Here is a 19,753-nt window from a genome sequence, read left to right on the forward strand (position 1 = left end):
AATAAACATGTATGCTTATCACGCTGCGCCTTGGTCCGTCTCGTTCGTAAACGACCGTGACAGTGTTTAGATAACAAGAACATCAGACAACATCAGTCAGACAGACTGACTACCATACAGTGCTGAGGACCCTACATAGTGCTGAAAATGTCACACGTGTCCTGTAATGACAACATCAGACAGAATCACTGCCTCAAAGAGACTATACATTTCAAACACTCTTGTCCTTTCTCAAATGCCAATTTCCAGGCAATGTAAATACTACAGGCAATTGCCTCAATCTAACTACATTAGCCAAGCCTCACTTCTAATATTTTTAGTCTGTTTATTGAACACTTTTAGACCAGTAGGCCCTATATTTGTCTTCGCTCTACTTGAGAAAAAAGTAATCAATATCACACACACACACACATGCCATAGGGTGTTCTAAGTGTACAGAGCAGTCCACAAACCAAACTAACCACGTCTAAATACGTGTTTTTTACCTCACGTTTGCGAGGAATGCGTCCCAAAATGGATTAGAGACCTCCTTTCTCCCTTTGGCTATTCTTTCCTTTCTTTAATGGATAGCACAAGTTGGCAGAGAACCTCTATCCCACAGCCTGTCCCCTCTAATGTTAGTACAACAAGATACCCTCATAGTCTCCACTTCACTAATAAACATCATTATCCATGAGTCTTCATGGCCCTGGGAATGCTCAAGCAATGTGCCAACTGTGTCTGAGGCTTGAGGCTCCACAATGTCTTTCTTCCCCGTTATATCTCTCCGCACATCTTAACACCAAAGTGCGGTTTATGACTGTCTAAATCCCCTCTTTCTAACATTCACTTCTTCTCTTTATCTAGTTAGAAACAAGGTTTGGATCAATTCCATCTCAATTCCACTTGTCATTACACGAAATGAACTGAACTCCCATTGGGAAAATCAATGGCCAATTCAAGTGACAGGAGTTGAAATAGAACTCCTCAACCCCAAGCTTAGAGCAGTAGGTAGCTAAAGCACTTTTACTAAGAGCAGCTTAACATTACTTCCACCTCACTGAATCAGTGTAAATCAACACTAGAGGGAGAGAGCTTACTGCACAGAGACAGCACACACACACACGTTTGTGCGCACATGCACACACACACAAGAAAGCAGAGAGGCTTACCTAATAGTGGGCTCCTATCAACTGTGAAACCCCCAAAGAGTATCCACTATGCTTTTATATGTCTACTGTGTGTGAGAGAGAAAGGGTTGGGGTGGTGTAGGGGTGGAGACTATGTATGAGAGAGAGAGAGAGATTTACTGTAGTTGGTTTCAATTGCACTTTGCCCCTTCCTTTTCAAGTAATGACATCTATTGACTGCTGTTATTCAGTGTGTGTGTGTGTGTGTGTGTGTGTGTGTGTGTGTGTGTGTGTGTGTGTGTGTGTGTGTGTGCCAATGGGCGTGCTTTGCATGGCTTTTATTACTTTCTTACTTAGGCACATCACTACTTTGGGAGCATAGGCCATCGACGACTCCTTACCATCACATTCTGTTCCCAGTTGGCTTCTATCCAGCTAGCCAAACAATAAGTAGTTTTCTCATAGCTTCTTCAACAATAGAATGAACAGCTACAATTGTAACTGGCCACAAAATAAGAAGTAGTCTCTTTGAAGCCTCAAGTGGCAGGGGAAATAGGCTGTAATGTGACCTGTATCCACTAGATGGAGCCAGAATATTTTTGTTTGAGTCGGTAGCTAGATCATTTAGGCATAGAAATGTAAATACAGTATTTTATGTCACACGTATTTGTTTATGCACAAACACAGTTACACGTATTTGTGTCGAGTTCATGTCGAGTTGTCGAGTAAATAAGCAGACATATTACACAAAATCCAGCAAAAGTACCATACCAAACATTTAGCCTTTTACCATATATTATCCATTATATTGACTAGATCTCTAGTGTTTGCTCTAACAATAAAAAAAAAAAATGTATTCAGAAATGGAAAGCAAGTCCAAGGAGGCAAGATCAGGTGGGACCATTCTAGCCAATGAGAGGGCAGATACGCGTGTGAACAACAGGCACAACGGTTACCACTAGTTACCACAGCCACAAGGTCTACATTGGCTATATCGTAAAAATTCATGAAAACAAAAATGTGCTTAGGTGAAGGAATACGGGTGAGGTGTAGGCATAAGGTTATCCGTGTGTTTAAGGTTAGGATTAGGTTTAAAATCAAATTTTAAGAAGATAAACTGTAGAGATAGGCGGGGTTTATGACGTTGTGGCTGTGGCAAATAGTAACGACCAAGCACAACTCCGTTATAAAGTTTTGTTTTCGCAAAGTTGACAGAATGTCTCGTGTCCTACTTATATCAGTACACTCGTAACAACCTAATCATAACGAAACTTTTATTCGATCAAATAAGCCACACATAGCAAATAAGTCATTACATTTTCTGTTAACCAAATTCGACACTCTCACTGACCTCCATACAAAAACTCCTCACGTTGTGAGCGCTACCTGCTGGAGAAGACAGATATTGGGCCCAGTTATCTCTCTAGCTTCGCCTCTTCCTCTCTGCTTTTATCGAAGATTTTTTATAACTAAACCAAGATAGACCACAGCTTGTCGTTTCTAATGGGAACGAATTAGTCATAGTGGGCAGAACAAGCAAGGAGGTGGGCAGAGCCAAGCACGCGTTAGCGACATCGTATTGGCGTGTTCTAGTATAAATCTGCATATTTCCGTTAGGGAACGCCTACTCTGTGAAGTGCGCGTGTGCAATAAGTCAATTCACCTTTGCACTCCTTCTAAACAGCGCAAATTTTAAAAGCTTTTGCAAAGGGTAAAGTCTACAAAACTTAGTCCACTCTATTCATGACAGCTTCTAGTTTTGGGAACAGAAAACTGTATTGAGATCAAATGTTTAATCGATGAGACAATTTGCAGAATGTCGACCTAAATCCATTTCGTTCCATCTTCTCCCACTGCCCGCCAGTAGGCTTCCTCTCACTACCATATTTGGTAGTGAGCGGAAACGCCAACAGGATGCTTCACATTTATACATCCAGTGAAATATCTGTCTCATTGTTCTATCTGTACTTTTACTCTCTGAGAAGTATTTTAGGGGACGCGGTGCATGCTGGGACTTATACTTATATTGAGGTTGCTTTCCTTTCTCTAATATCAAAGACAGTACAGTATGAACATAGGCTTAAACTGCTTATCCAATAGAAATCCCTGATCACACTTGTAGGCGATGTCATGGCGACGTCGGCTAGAAAAACTCATGCGTAGAAACACATAATGGGGTCTAACGGGCCTCTCGCGCCGAACTGCGCATGTGCATGCCGTCAAAATCAAAGTCACTCCTTCAGTATAATGTTAGTTTTGACGAGAATGAAAACGTGTCAGTTTGTCACTTTCACGAGGTTGGAGCAATATCATGTTCAACTACTTAAAACATTGGCTCAAATTAATGCTGTGCCTCTAGATTTCTAGAAAATTCACAACTAAGGAATAATGTTTAACTACTCTCATTTACTTCTCTAACCCCAAACCCCGGCCTGGTCTGCTTGGTCTGCTTCGCAAGCGTTTCCGGAAGTCTCTCAATGTTGTGCCTCTGGGTTTAGAAACTCTGTGCCAATGTCGCTGCTAATGGTAGACGATAAATACAGAAAACTACATTACGTCATCTCATAAATATTAAGCTGTCCTGGGCGTAGACAAATCCCACCAGCTTCATCAAATACTTCACATATCTAATGAGCTTGACTGACTAGTTTCATTTCACAGCTCACCATCCTCTATAATGGCGGTATCGATAGCAACCGAGCGGCATTGACCGGCGAATTCACCAGCAGCCAGCAAATAAAACAAATTCCACGGCCTTGCTAGCTAACTGGCTTGCCCCATGGCTAGCTGGAAAACGCAAGTGGAAGAATGAATGTAACGAATAAACTGCAGTACCTGCTGGAACTAGCTAGCTAGTTTTATTTATTTGGAGTTCGTAGTGGTCGTTGCTACTGTTAGCTTGCTAGCTAACATTAGCTCATTCACTTGCGGAAGATGGAAAGTGTGCGGATAGTGGCTGTGGAGAGGAACCGATTGGAGGTGGATGCCCTGTCAACATCAGTCGGAATATTAGACTCGGAAATTGTACAAATAAGAAGTGGCAGCAAGTTTTTAAAGGCCAGTGGTGATGCACTCTTCCCCGCTGGAAAAATAACTGCGACGGGGGAAGATGATGGTGGCGGGGGTGGGGAGACAAAACTCTTGGGACTTGCTACCACTTCCCTACTGCACATAGCGATACGGAACGGGATTTACCAAAACCAGGCTGCTAACGGCACCGGTAGTGCTGCCAATCTCAACATGACCACTGGTAAAACACCCAACATCTACAGCCTCGTATCGGTCAGCAGCAGCAGCACCAGCGTGAACTCGTTGTTGACCAGGAGACGCCGGCACAAGAGGAACCTTTCGGCCGCAGCTTCGACAACCTCAAGCCCACCCGCAATCTCCTCCGTCCGGGGAGTGAGACCCACACTGTCCGCCTCGTCTGTCAACAACACACTGAGCCTGGATAGAAGGACCTTGCTTCGCCAGAAGCAGGCGAAGCAGCTCCAGCCCAACGACAAGGCGTGGGTCCGAGCTGACCTCCAGCAGGGGTGTATCCACGTCCATGACCGACTCACGCCCTCCTACCCCCGGGCAGTACTATGCACCGTGGACACCACCGCTGGGGAGATAGCGGCTCGTCTGGGGCAGCTTGGAGGTAAATGTGGAGGGATACTAAGAATGACTCGCAAAAAAAGTGCTTATGTTGACCTGAACGGTAACTGCAATGGTAACCATTGGCATATTGACAACCAACTTGTTGTGAATAAAAGTAACAACGTGAAGACCTCCTACCCGGGTTCTGTGATCTCGTACTCAGGGTCAGAGGAGAACCGACCAGTCTCTCCAATCGAGGGGCTTCATAGCAATAACAACCACACTCAATATTACGTGGACACAAATATATTACTTTCTGACTACAAGATACCAAGCACCTCTTCCTCTGAGGTTTATCTAAATGACAGTGAAGGTGCAGACATGGGCCTGAGTGGGGCCGACAGTTGTGGACTGTACTCAGGCTCGGACATGGAGAGTAGCACCTTTGACGATTTGAGCCCCGGTGGTCCACGGCTCAGCAAGCACCAGGACTCCCTCAGTGATGCTGCTGTCCTAGGGACAAACTCCTCGGTGCTCAGCCCAAACTTTGACCGCGCCACGGAGGAACCGGACCCGTTCGGGAGTTCCTCAGACGAGGTTGAGCTCGACTCTTCCCCGACACACACAGCCAGCATCCCCGCTGTCACTCAGCAACAGACCCTGGAGGGGAAATCCGTGCACGTCCCCTCAACTGATGCCTGCGAAGCTCCCGACAATAGGCTGTCAAAGTCAAACACACTGGAAGAAAAAACCGCTGCTGATGATGGTGGGAAAACAGGTAGCACTGGAGGAGAACCCCCCAGCCTGATCAATCCCCTGTCAAGCTGCGGCAGTAGTGGCAGTAACTCACTGGCCCAACCTCTGACTGGCAGAGCAGCTGTTGAGCGTGACCTGGTTGTCCCAGGGGAGCAGAGAGGGGGCCCGGACCCGGAGAAAGCCTCCCTGACACCGGCCCTCTTCGCCCAGCTGCACGGTGGAGCTGTGAGGAGGCTGGAGGATGATGAGAAGCCCCTGCAGATGCAGAATGAGTACCTCTCCAATCTGGGCTATGGAGACCCGTGGCGGGTACAGGAGGAGGGTATGGACCCGGAAATAGGCTGTCTCATACGCTTCTACGCAGGTGAGTGTAACCTTAGAAAATGTGATTCTCATTTATTATCATGGGTATTAATGAATGATTATGTACTTGTTATGAATGTCTTATGTATGGATTTTGTTATGAAGTCCTTATGTAGGTTAGTAGGTAGGCACCCTTCAAATAAAGTGTACCAGTATTTCTGTGTTGAAAGTGAGTGAGGATTGGGTGGCTCAGGTGAATGTTTCAGTGCTAAATGAGGATACAGCCAGGGTAAGCAGCTTCTAGTCAGATTCTCTAGGTTAGCTTAGCTTGGTGGTTCTCCCTTGGCCCCTGCCCTGCTATCCCTGCCCTGGCTATCTGTCAGTTTGATTGTGTTTGGCTAGTGCTCTGCCCATTATCATGTTGTAAACCCATTCCTAGTCCTACTAAAGTACTGTGTGTCCATCCACCACAATGGCATTGTGTTTGGTCAGTCGGACTGTCGAACAAAAAGATGATTCAATTGTTCCAGCGGCCAAAGACAATAGCCTGCCTTGTGCCTCCGAACCGCCTGCACGCTCCACCCCCCCCACAGGGGAATGAATAGGCAGACACATCTGGAGGTAACAGGTGTGCTCGTTTTCCATGTTGCCCCAAGATCACAATGATTGTTAGGAACCATTTTTCAAAAGTGTGTTTTTGTGTTATTGTTATTGTTTTGGATGTTGTTGGAGGGAGGGCGGAGCATATGGACGGTAGGGATCAGTATGTTTTGAGGTTAACAATAAGTATATTTGTTTTTGACCTTATCTCAAATCTAACCACAGGCATTCAGATGAAAAAATTAATCTCTAACTAACAAACAAACCGCTTATGTTTGAAATTGCCTAGAACAGAGATGGGCAACTTTGATGGGGGTGGGGGCCACAAAAAATCAGAACTCATCATGAGGGGCCTCAGTGGCTCGCGGGTCTGCGTACCCACATCCATACCCACACATGCAGTCAGAGCTGGCTCTAGCTTTTTGGGGGCCCTAAGCAACATTTTGGGGGGGGCCCGCCACCTTGCGAACAAAACACAGAATTTAAAAAAAGTTTTAGAGTTAAAGGGTAGGAAGCTTTTACTCACCAATGTAACAGTGTGGTCAAATACTTATTATAAACTGGGTGGTTCAAGCCCTGAATGCTGATTAGCTGAAAGCCGTGGTATATCAAACTGTATACCATGGGTATGACAAAACATTTATTTTTACTGAGCTAATTACGTTGGTAACCAGGCACCTCGGGGGTTTGTGGTATATTGCATTGTGTCGTGCATAAGAACAGCCCTTAGCCGTGGTATATTGGCCATATACCACACCCCCTCGGGCCTTATTGCTTAAGTAACTTATAGGTAACCAGATCATGAGTACAACTACTGTAAGTACAAGCATAGTTATGTTTTTGGATTATTACATATTTATTAAAGATGCACTATGCAGAAATCAGAAATCGCTCCGCCATTTCCTGGTTGCAAACATTCTAATAGTTCGCCTAATTTCAGTTTATGTGACAAAACAAGCAAGTATTCAAATAACCAATTCATCATCAAGCTTTTATTCTTTGAAACAACTGTGTAGTGCTAGGGCAAAAACCAAAACGTGCACCCAGGGGGGGCACCAGGACCAAGTTTGGGAACCCCTGGTGTAGAGAATCATTGTACCATCTAAACCGCTGTGAAATATATTTTCCATAACCAAAACTATAGTATTTTCAGCTGTTTGAAGCTTGTGTACAAAACTGAAAGTAAAAGACGCATAAACGAAACTTAAAAACATTGAAGCATAGAAATAGTGCACATAGAACAGATCTACCACTTCTTAGACTTGATTTCAATGATTGACAGAGCTACAACTCACATTTCTATGTGAATTTTGTCGGGTCGCCCAAAAAGTTACATATTGGAGTTTTAACTTATTTCCGGATATCTTCTAAACTACCCACAATGCACTATTTCTCGATGTCATATGGAGGATCTACTCTGTGCTACCGAGTTCATATGCTGGCGCGTTAGCTAGCTCAAGCTAGCTAACGTTAGCCACTAGCCATGCTAGCATGTAATTACATTCCAGACCAAATGTTTGCGGTGGTGGATTGTAGCTCACCAATCACATGAAGTGTGATGTAAACAAGAAGCAGATGGGGCACGTGCGGCCATGCAGTTTTCTCTTCAGACTTTGTGGCTGTGTTATCTAGTGGGAATCCGTTAGCATGGCAGACTCTGGTGCCTTCTTGCCATGGGCTCAAAACGAAAGAGAAAATCATACGTGCTTGTTCAAATTTTATAGTACCTCGTCTTTTCTCCTTTTTGTTTTGTAAACTTTTCGGCATGTTCTCTGTGAAGTAGGCTACGGGAGTTTTGTAACTTTTTCCACCTTGACTTAGTGCTAGCGCGCTAGCTGACAGACATCAGGAATCTATCTGTACTGAACAAAAATATAAACGCAACATGGAACAATTTCAACGATTTTACTGAGTTACAGTTCATATAAGGAAATCAGTCAATTGAAATAAATTAATTTGTCCCTAACCTATGGGTTTCACATAACTGGGCAGGGGCACAGCCATGGGTGGGCCTGGGAGGGCATAGGCCTCCCAGGCCCACCCATGCAAACTTTTATTTCAGCTCATGAAACATGGGACCCACACTACATGTTGCGTTTATATTTTTGTTCAGTATATTTTGGATTTCCTTTACTCGCCCTTGGCCCCGTGAACCGCCACTCCCCCTCCCTTTGGTAGCTAACTCAGCCTGCACTCTTTTAAAAGTTTTACCATCAATCTGTAAATCTGCCCTCTCTTTGCTTTTAATCTGCGGTTATGTTTTAGTTGTGTTATTTGTGTTCTAGCTGATCTCCAGTAGTTGGGCTCTAGCTTGCTGACCATAACCGTGGTGGTTGGATGGGCCCCAGCCATCAATCTGTAAGTCTCTGCTCTCACTTTGCTTTGATCTGTGGTTATGTTTTAGTTGTGTTGTGTTCTAGCTGGTCTCCAGTAGTTGGGCTCTTGCTTGCTGACCATAATCGTGGTGGTTGGCTAGGCTGGCTAGGCTAATAGCTAGTTGGCTAAATAGCTAATGTTAGCTGGCTGGCTAGCTTGCTGGCTAAGATTACTACATATAGCTAACATTCTTTGATAACTGGTTAGATGGCGTTATGTATTTCCAAAACTTTGGTTTACTTTAATGTAGTTGTAAGCTAGGTGTTGATAGCAACTGGCTGACTCATGTAGTGCAAACGTAACATTAGCAGCCTGGTAGGGCTAACGTTAGTAGGCTAATAGGGCTAACGTTAGCAGGCAAGTTGGCTAGCAACCTTGCAAGTTGATTTGTAACAATAAATTCATTTGGTTATAAGTTGGCAGAAAATGTAATTGAAACCAGTAATCATGAGTGCAAATGATTTGGTTTAATTTGAAGTTATACATTTGAAGTTATTTCTGTTGGAGTTTACATTATAGGGAATAGGCTGGCTTGCTGGGTCCTCCATATTACATTACCCCCCGGAAAAACATTTTCCGACATGACTTCGGCATTCTTCAGAATTCTGATCGGTTTTATGTAATAACTCGAAAAATAGAAAATGAGGTATAACTTTGTATTGGGACTTTTGATCCGTATACTAATGCAAATCCACGTTACGTGGTTACATTTATGCTACCTACCCTTTAATTTCCTGCAATTCTACACATTCTGTCATGGGGCATAGAGCAAATGCTGAAAGTTTGCTGCAATTCTACACATTTTGCCATGGTGCAGAGAGAAGATTTGGCAATTTTATAGGGTAACTAATTTCATGCAATTGTACAAATTTTGCCATGGGATGGAGAGAAAAATTAGCCGTTTTTAATATGATATGAGTGTGACTAACAAAATCAATCCCCCCCCCAGTTGGTAATTAAACCATGATTACTACAAGTTTAGATAGCTGGCCGCTAGAATAATTTGCCAATCTAAAAATGTTTTGCTGACATAGGCTAATTGAGTGACTGTCAGTAACTGACATAACGAGAACTGCTGATGCAAGACCACATTTCCAAATTGCACATTATGTATTCTACTAACCTAGTTGAGAGTTAAGACTTTTTTTGTGTGTGGAAATTGATCCGTGGGCCTACAAAAGGTGGGCCGAGTTGCCCATCCCTGGCCTAGAACAACACTAGTAAAGGAGATGATCTGTTATGTGAAGGGATACATGGCTCCAGTTCTCCCCAGGGCAGGGATAGTCTACAGAGAGCCTTTGTACCAGTGTCTCTGTGTGAGAGTAGCTGGTGTGGCGTGCAGGGGCCTGCATTGAGCAAAAATGTGGCGTGAGAGGAAAAAGGAGAAGTACTAGCATGATGGAGGAGGAGGAGGAGAGAAGGCAGGTCTTATAATCAGGAATATACTGTTTCAGAGAGATTTCTGGACTGAAGCGCTCTGTCTTTCTCTATCTGTTTATGTCATGTCACCCCTCTCTCCCTCTCATGCCACCCCCTCTCTCTTTCTTTCCCTCTTTCTCTCTGCATGCCAAGTACCCATTCATTAAATTCAGAAAGTATCCATTCAGTTAAAGGGGCAGTCTGTAGTTGCTACATCAGTTTTGGGATTTATAAATTAGTCATATATTCCCATTGATTGTTGAAGAATATAACTTATACATTTCTCATTAGCTTATTACAACTGTCACCACACCACAACCTAAAATATAAGCTTGTTTTACTCCAATGTTTGTAAATGTAAACAACCGCTGTATAGCCTCAAAGCATGGTTTAAACAATAACTTTGGATACATACTGTAGCTCTATGAATTTAAGAGTGGTTACATTTCTCCAGGCCCATCCCTCAGCTTTTTACCAAAACAGAGGGGTGTTCACTTTGTTATTGATTCAACTGCGGATTAGCGCTGTAAAGGACTATTTTAATCATTCATGTTACAGTTACAACCAGTTGACATCTGAGCGCGTTTGTACACGCATTTCCTTCTACATCAGCGTTTCCCAAACTAGGATGGGGTTGCAAGAGAAAAATATGCGCTTGGTTCATAGGGGTTACTTCAGTAACCTCCGGTAGCTCCTAGATGCGGTTGTAATAAACAGAGCGGATTCTGTTTTCTTTCTAAAAATGTCGCTCTATCTTTTGAACCATTTAAGCTACAAAATATTATGACCCCATCACTGAAAGATAAGACTCTCAGGAACACGCATGTGTCTGTTTCTCTATACAATGCCCACAAGCTGCACAGGACTCATTAGACCAGGCACTAAATCAGACTGGGTGGAAAAGAACATCATCATCAATGAGATCATACCATATTAATGCCTGATTATCTTCTGACTTCCCAATACCTTTCTGATGCATTTCAGTCACTTCAAACCATACTTCCTTCAGATTGAAATACTGTCAGTCTGATTTGTAATAGACTGTCATATCCCCAATTAAAAAAAGTAAACATTGGCTGTTGATTACATCCCGTTTTTCTTACATGGTGTGGTCTCGAAAAAATGCATATCAAAATGGGGTCACGGGTCACAACCTTGGGACCCCTGCTTTACATTGTTGTTTTAACGGCCTGTTCTAAGTTTGTACACACTAGTCTATAGTAACGTTGGAAGATACCTGTTTGTTATGTAATGTATGTTAGTGATGGGGGAGAAAAATTTGATACAGTTACATATCGCAACATTATTTTTGGCTCCAAGTAAGAAGGCTATTTTTGCTGCTGTAGGTAGCGTTAGCTAGCGCTAGTCGGCTGTACGTGCGCCAAAACGCCGGTATTTTTCATCCTATAGCTTGTTCTTCATCTCCTTTTTAAATAGTGAGCCAACATGCTTTCAGCACTTTTATTTCCCTGACTGATCAAAACTAGTTTATCGTGCTTTCTCTTGTCCCTGCAGCAGACATATAGTGAGCAATATGTTTGGAACATCAAATCGCAATACAATCCCAGTATCGAATCGTGAGAATAACAATACATATCATTTCAGCACCTGAGTATGGTGATAATATCATATCATGAGGCCCCTGGCTATTCCCAGCCCTAGTGTATGTCAATGTATTGGGGTGTGGAACTGGGAAGGCTTTCTCCTTTCAGGGTGGGTTTTGGCATCTGTCTGGGAGTGTCAAGGCTATTCAAGGTAGATTCAAAGAGCTGATCTATTCTAGACTACTTGTGGAAATAATTGAAGGAGACTTGGGTACTTAGGTTTTGGATTGTGTGTAAAGTAAGAGTTGTGATGCCTAGGGCTGTTCATCGTTGCCAGTCAGAGGAGTCTGAGTCGGACATTCTGAGTGCCCCCTGGAAAAGGCACGTTGGACACACAAACACACACAGTGTGTGCTTTGCTGACGAGGAGAGAACAATGAGCTGTGCAGAACTCAAATTTCACCTCCTCAGTGTTGGTGATCTACCTGCGACAGTAGACAGTATAGTCGGCTGCCTGCCCAAACTGCATTACCCAGAGGTCACTGGCTGCTCTGTCTCTGCTCCACCCCAAGGTAACTGCTCTAGCTCCGCTACCAAGCCCAGCAGCTAGGGCTGTGACGGCCATGGAATTTTGGATGATGGTTATTGGCCAGCCAAATGACCGCAGTCTCTGTAAAAACTGCTCGACACACATTTTTAACTCTCCTCTGCTCCTGACTGCATGTGCTGTCATAAAAATAGAATGAATAGAACGGGTGTCCCAATTCCAGTCAATGATGGCATAATAGGTGGATTGGCGGCCATTGCGAGGAAAAAAAGCAGGAAGTGTACCCATCAATATGTGCTGTGATTTTTTGATTCAACTCAACTAACATCACAAAAAAGACATTCCCTTGCATGAGCCAAATCAGTTAACATCATTTAAATGAACATTCTACATTACCATATAAATTATTTCATCACAATACCAGGCGAGTGTGCCCATGAGTTTACCAGTCAAATTGCCCCACGATTGCCCGGCCGTCCCGTCTTCAGTCAGTTGTTTGTTCCCAGAAACTAAAGTCATACAAAAAAAACTAACTGTCGGTTACACAGGTGTATGGTAATTGTTCCAGCCCTACCAGCAGCTGGAAGTGAAATACAATTCCATTTCAACTTACTGTGCTGGTGGCCAGGACGGTTGGTCATTATGACGGGGAATTTGAGACAAAATATCTAAAGGATCATATTATTAAACAGACTTTCCAAACGTGGGTCTGTTTACCTCATGTCAAAATAAAAATCACACACAAGCTATTCCTTTTTTGTCCACATATGTCCACAACAGACCCACGTTTGGAAATTCTGTTTAATAATACGATCCTTCAGATATTTTGTCTCAAATTCCCCCCGTCATAATGACCATCCTGCCTACTGGCACAGTAAGTTGAAATGGAATTGTATTTCATTTCTGGCTTCACACAGACTGTTTTAGTGCAACCCAATACAATTGAAAGCAACACTAGTGTATGTAAATACACCCGCATTGCTAAAAGCACCTACTCCCCTGTCTGGTTTAACTTGACAACCCCACACACCCAAAACATCCTTGTCCTCCTGTCTGTATAACCATAGAAAGACGGAAAGAAAGTGTCAATGATTTGAGTGTGAAAAGAAAGTTAGTTATGGAGTTTAATGTTCATGTTGTGGACAGACTAAAAGTTGATGTGTATGTGTTGTTGGAAATGGGAATGAATGGACAGTCCTTGGAGACTACGCTTGTTGGGGACAATTATTTGAGTGGCTGTGAAAGGGTGGGGTGTCTTTTGGATGCCTAAGGTCAAACACAGACAGGACATTGGATAAGAGTTAGGATGTTTGGGATGCCTTTAGAAGGTTCTTGGACATAAGGGAAGGGCGGGGACACCAGAAGTGCTAAGAATGTCTACTCCGTCCAACTCCGTCTCAGACAGGAAGTGGTCATGAGGGACAGGATGTTGCTCTGCGGAAAGGAAGGGGTGGAAGGAAAGGGTGTACATGTACAGTTGAAGTCGGAAGTTTACATACACCTTAGCCAAATGCATTTAAACTCAGTTTTTCACAATTCCTGACATTTAATTCTAGTAAATATTCCCTGTCTTAGGTCAGTTAGGATCACCACTTTATTTTAAGAATGTGAAATGTCAGAATAATAGTAGAGAGTGATTTATTTCAGCTTTTATTTCTTTCATCACATTCCCAGTGGGTCAGAAGTTTACATACACTCAATTAGTATTTGGTAGCATTGCCTTTAAATTGTTTAACTTGGGTCAAACGTTTCGAGTAGCCTTCCACAATCTTCCCACAATAAGTTGGGTGAATTTTGACCCATTCCTCCTGACAGAGCTTGTGTAACTGAGTCAGGTTTGTAGGCCTCCTTGCTCGCACATGCTTTTTCAGTTCTGCTTGCAAGCAACCCCCTTTTTCCTCCAAACATAACGATGGTCATTATGACTAAACAGTTATATTTTTGTTTCATCAGACCAGAGGACATTTCTCCAAAAAGTACGATCTTTGTCCCCATGTGCAGTTGCAAACCGTAGTCTGGCTTTTTTATGGCGGTTTTGGAGCAGTGGCTTCTTCCTTGCTGAGCGGCCTTTCAGGTTATGTCGAAATATGACTTGTTTTACTGTGGATATAGATACTTTTGTACCCGTTTCCTCCAGCATCTTCACAAGGTGCTTTGCTGTTATTCTGGGATTGATTTGCACTTTTCGCACCAAAGTACGTTAATCTCTAGGAGACAGAACGCGTCTCCTTCCTGAGCAGTATGACGGCTGCGTGGTCCCATGGTGTTTATACTTGCGTACTATTGTTTGTACAGATGAACGTGGTACCTCTTCAGGCGTTTGGAAATTGCTCCCAAGGATGAACCTGAGGTCTTGGCTGATTTCTTTTGATTTTCCCTTGATGTCAAGCAAAGAGGCACTGAGTTTGAAGGTAGGCCTTAAAATACATCCACAGGTACACCTCCAATTGACTCAAATGATGTCAATTAGCCTATCAGAAGCTTCTAAAGCCATGACATAATTTTCTGGAATTTTCCAAGCTGTTTAAAGGCACAGTCAACTTAGTGTATGTAAACTTCTGACCCACTGGAATTGTGATACAGTGAATTATAAGTGAAATACTCTGTCTGTAAACAATTGTTTGAACAATTACTTGTGTCATGCACAAAGTAGATGTCCTAACTGACTTGCCAAAACTATAGTTTGTAAACAAGAAATGTGTGGAGTGGTTGAAAAACTAGTTTTACTGACTCCAACATAAGTGTATGTACACTTCCGACTTCAACTGTATACATACATTATGTGTGTGTGTGTGTGTGTGTGTGTGTGTGTGTGTGTACACTACCGGTCAAAAGTTTTAGAACACCTACTCATTCAAGGGTTTTTCTTTATTTTTTACTATTTTCTACATTGTAGAATAATAGTGAAGACATCAAAACTCTGAAATAACACATATGGAATCATGTAGTAACCAAAAAATTGTTAAACAAATCCAAATATATTTTATATTTGAGATTCTTCAAATAGCCACCCTTTGCTTTGATGACAGCTTTGCACACTCTTGGCATTCTCTCAACCAGCTTCATGAGGTAGTCACCTGGAATGCATTTCAATTAACACGTGTGCCTTCTTAAAAGTTAATTTGTGGAATATATTTCCTTCTTAATGCATTTGAGCCAATCAGTTGTGTTGTGACAAGTTAGGGGGGATATACAGAAGATAGCCCTATTTGGTAAAATACCAAGTCCATATTATGGCAAGAACAGCTTAAATAAGCAAAGATAAATGACAGTCCATCATTACTTTAAGACATGAAGGTCAGTCAATATGGAAAATGTCAAGAACTTTGAAAGTTTCTTCAAGTGCAGTCGCAAAAACCATCAAGCGCTATGATGAAACTGGCTCTCATGAGGACCGCCACAGGAATGGAAGACCCAGAGTTACCTCTGCTGCAGAGGATAAGTTCATTAGAGTTACCAGCCTCAGAAATTGCAGCCCAAATAAATGCTTCACAGAGTTCAAGTAACAGACATCTCAACATCAACTGTTCAGAGGAGACTGTGTGAATCAGGCCTTCATGGTCGAATTGCTGCAAAGAAACCACTGCTAAAGGACACCAATAATAAGAAGAGACCTGGGTCAAGAAACACGAGCAATGGACATTAGACTGGTGGAAATTTGTCCTTTGGTCTGGAGTCCAAATCAGAGATTTTTGGTTCCAACTGACGTGTCTTTGTGAGACGCAGTGTGGGTGAACGAATGATCTCCGCATGTGTATTTCCCACCGTAAGGCATGGAGGAGGAGATGTTATGGTGTGGGGGTGCTTTGCTGGTGACACTGTATGTGATTAACCAGCATGGCTACCACAGCATTTTGCAGCGATACGCCATCCCATCTGGTTTGGTCTTAGTAGGACTATCATTTTTGTTTTTCAACAGGACAATGACCCAATACACCTCCAGGCAGTGTAAGGGCTATTTTACCAAGAAGGAGAGTGATGGAGTGTTGCATCAGATGACCTGGCCTCCACAATCACCCGACCTCAACCAAATTGAGATGGTTTGGGATGAGGCGGACCGCAGAGTGAAGGAAAAGCAGCCAACAAGTGTTCATCATATGTGGGAACTCCTTCAAGACTGTTGGAAAGGCATTCCAGGTGAAGCTGGTTGAGAGAATGCCAAGAGTGTGCAAAGCTGTCATCAAGGCAAAGGGTGAATATTTAAAGAATCAAATATAATATATTTGGATTTGTTTAACACTTTTTGGGTTACTACATGATTCCATATGTGTTATTTCATAGTTTTGATGTCTTCACTATTATTCTACAATGTAGAAAATAGTAAAAAATGACCGGTAGTGTACAGTCGTGGTCAAAAGTTTTGAGAATGACACAAGTATTGGTCTTCACAAAGTTTGCTGCTTCAGTGTTTTTAGATATTTTTGTCAGATGTTACTATCGTATACTGAAGTATAATTACAAGCATTCCATAAGTGTCAAAGGCTTTTATTGACAATTACATTAAGTTTATGCAAAGACTCAATATTTGCGGTGTTGACCCTTCTTTTTCAAGACCTCTGCAATCCGCCCTGGCATGCTGTCAGCTAACTTCTGGGCCACATCCTGACTGATGGCAGCCCATTCTTGCATAATCAATGCTTGGAGTTTGTCAGAATTTGTGGGTTTTTGTTTGTCCACCCGCCTCTTGAGGATTGACCACAAGTTCTCAAAAAAAAAAAAAAAGTTCTCAATGGGATTAAGGTCTGGGGAGTTTCCTGGCCATGTTTTGTTCCCGAGCCACTTAGTTATCACTTTTGCCTTATGGCAAGGTGCTCCATCATGCTGGAAAAGGCATTGTTCGTCACCAAACTGTTCTTGGATGGTTGGGAGAAGTTGCTCTCGGGGGATGTGTTGGTACCATTCTTTATTCATGGCTGTGTTCTTAGGCAAAATTGTGAGTGAGCCAACTCCCTTGGCTGAGAAGCAACCCCACACATAAATGGTCTCAGGATGCTTTACTGTTGGCATGACACAGGACTGATGGTAGCACTCACCTTGTCTTCTCCGGACAAGGTTTTTTCTGAATGCCCCAAACTATCGGAAAGGGGATTCATCAGAGAAAATGACTTTACCCCAGTCCTCCGCAGTCCAATCCCTGTACCTTTTTTTTTTTTCTCCAGCCTTGTCCTCGTCAACACTGTCACCTGTGTTCACGAGAGAATCACTGACATGATGTCAGCTGGTCCTTTTGTGGCAGGGCTGAAATGTAGTGGAAATGTTTTTTGGGGATTAAAGAGGGACTTTGCATTAATTGCAATTCATTTGATCACTCTTCATAACATTCTGGAGTATATGCAAATTGCCATCATAAAAACTGAGGCAGCAGATTTTGTGAAAATTAATATTTGTGTCATTCTCAAAACTTTTGACCACGACTGTACATTAACACAGACTATGCCTACACTACTCCACCTAGAATGGTTTGAGTTTACATTACATGTATGTTTGTCTAAAATTAGCCTATACCATTGTGTTTTACATTGGTGCACAAAATGCTGTTGTATGTAGGCCTGTAACTAGTGGCCTGATCAGAGGATGAGCCCCTCATTGTATGTAGGCCTGTAACTAGTGGCCTGATCAGAGGATGAGCACATCATTGTATGTAGGCCTGTAACTAGTGGCCTGATCAGAGGATGAGCACATCATTGTATGTAGGCCTGTAACTAGTGGCCTGATCAGAGGATGAGCACATCATTGTATGTAGGCCTGTAACTAGTGGCCTGATCAGAGGATGAGCACATCATTGTATGTAGGCCTGTAACTAGTGGCCTGATCAGAGGATGAGCACATCATTAGGGAGAGGGGGGGGGTGTGGGTCGAGGATTCCTCAAGTGTGTATGAGTTAGGGCCTCCTAGCTCTGAGCCCCAAACCCTCCATCAGTGGCTCTGTGTGTGTGTGTGGTTGGGTGGTAAGGCTGCCCATCCTTTACTGTACCTTCATTTACTTTGAACATTATTGTAGTGATGTAGCCATGTTGATGGAAACGGTGGTCTCTGAAGTAGGGAGAGAGCAGCCAGACCAAGGGTGCATCCCAAATGGTACCTTATTTCCTATCTGGTCAAAAGTAGTGCACTAGGGAATAAGTGGCTATTGATGATGCAAGCCAGATAGGCTGTAGGGACTCTGGGTAGAGCAGACCAGATAGTTCTGCCTGGGACCAGAAACAGCCCCAGGGAGGGGTGCGGGGCTTGTCCCTAGAGCCATGGGAGCAGACAGAAAAGGAGCAGGGGGGGGTATGCTAATGAGGACACGCCACATTCTCTCTGAGGGGGCATTGTATGGAATAACGTAATCCTCTCCTCTCTGGGCTGGGGGGAATATTTTTTTAACCCCTCTGGTCTCGCTCTCTCACGAGCTCTTTCTCTCACTCTGCTCTGTTTATAGCTTATACCTCAGCCCCCCCCTTCATTACCCTGCAAACCAGCATATAAACACTTGTGGCCTGGCTGCTCTCTCTGTATGGTCTGTAACCATAACGATAATCTAGAGTATGTTGATAATCACACATTTCATACATTCCACAGGGCTGTTCAGACGTGACTGCACGTGCTGTTAACTAGCTCTATCTCATCTTTAGTCAGTTCTCTATTATTGATGGACCTGGGGGTGTCTATCTTCACCTTTCTCTCTTAAAGAGACAGAGGGCTACAGGATACCACTATGCAGCCTCTGGCCAGAGCTGTGCCACCTTTTGGCAATGTGTGTGTGTGTGTGTTTATGTTGAAAAGAAAGTGTGTGTGTTTTGGTGTTACTGGTATGTAATGTGCATTGATGAATAGCACAGCAGTCTGGATGACTTTATGTCTACAATTCGTCTTTCTCTCCTTTCTCCCTCCATCCCTCCCTCTATCCCCCCGAGTAAAGCACTGGAACACCTGAGAGTGTGTGTGTGTGTGTGTGTGTTAAAGTGAGTGAGGCAGAGAGGGTATCAGAGGACAAAAAACGGCAATCTCAGGAAAATATGATCGTATACACACACACACACACACACACACACACACACACAAAGGGCTCTATAAGAAGAAATGGAGAAGCAGACAGATCTGGTTGTCAGCTCTTTCTCTCTCTCTCTGTCTCTCTCTTAGTCGCTGTCTCTCTCTCTCTCTCTCTCTTAGCCTCTCTCTAAAACTGGAACTGGCTCCCGTGTGTGTGTGTGTGTGTGTGTGTGTGTGTGTGTGTGTGTGTGTGTGTGTGTGCAGGTGTCACATTAACGCAGAATTCCGAGTCCCCCCCCCCCCTGCGTTTTGTAAACGCAGATCTAAAATGCTTCTTATTGTAATTTCTGCATCAGACTACCTTTGTGCTTCAGTTGCACTTCTCCACTCAGATGACAATTCACGAACAAGGCATTCTATCGGCACACAGTGCTCTGACTGATGTGGAACTACTTTTCTCTGGTACTTTTCTCGGTTTAGCCTACTTTTCTACGGTAAAATGCAAGATTAACTTCAGGCAAAAAAGGAAATGTAGCTGGCTA

The 19,753-nt window shown here is 43.3% G+C and overlaps 1 protein-coding gene across 1 annotated transcript in view; it reads left to right on the forward strand.

Moving 5' to 3' along the window:
• The first annotated feature begins 3,859 nt into the window (after window positions 1–3,859).
• LOC311131430 (PH domain leucine-rich repeat protein phosphatase 1-like) overlaps window positions 3,860–19,753 on the forward strand; it is a 40,876-nt gene continuing 24,982 nt past the window's right edge. The window contains exon 1 of the mRNA XM_084164416.1: window positions 3,860–5,811. Within this exon, the coding sequence (XP_084020542.1) occupies window positions 4,044–5,811 (1,768 nt within the window). The 5' untranslated portion in view covers window positions 3,860–4,043. The remainder of the gene's footprint in view (window positions 5,812–19,753) is intronic.

The sequence above is a fragment of the Coregonus lavaretus genome, assembly GCF_964263955.1.
Source record: "Coregonus lavaretus genome assembly, chromosome: 6".
Classification (NCBI taxonomy): Eukaryota; Metazoa; Chordata; class Actinopteri; order Salmoniformes; family Salmonidae; genus Coregonus; species Coregonus lavaretus.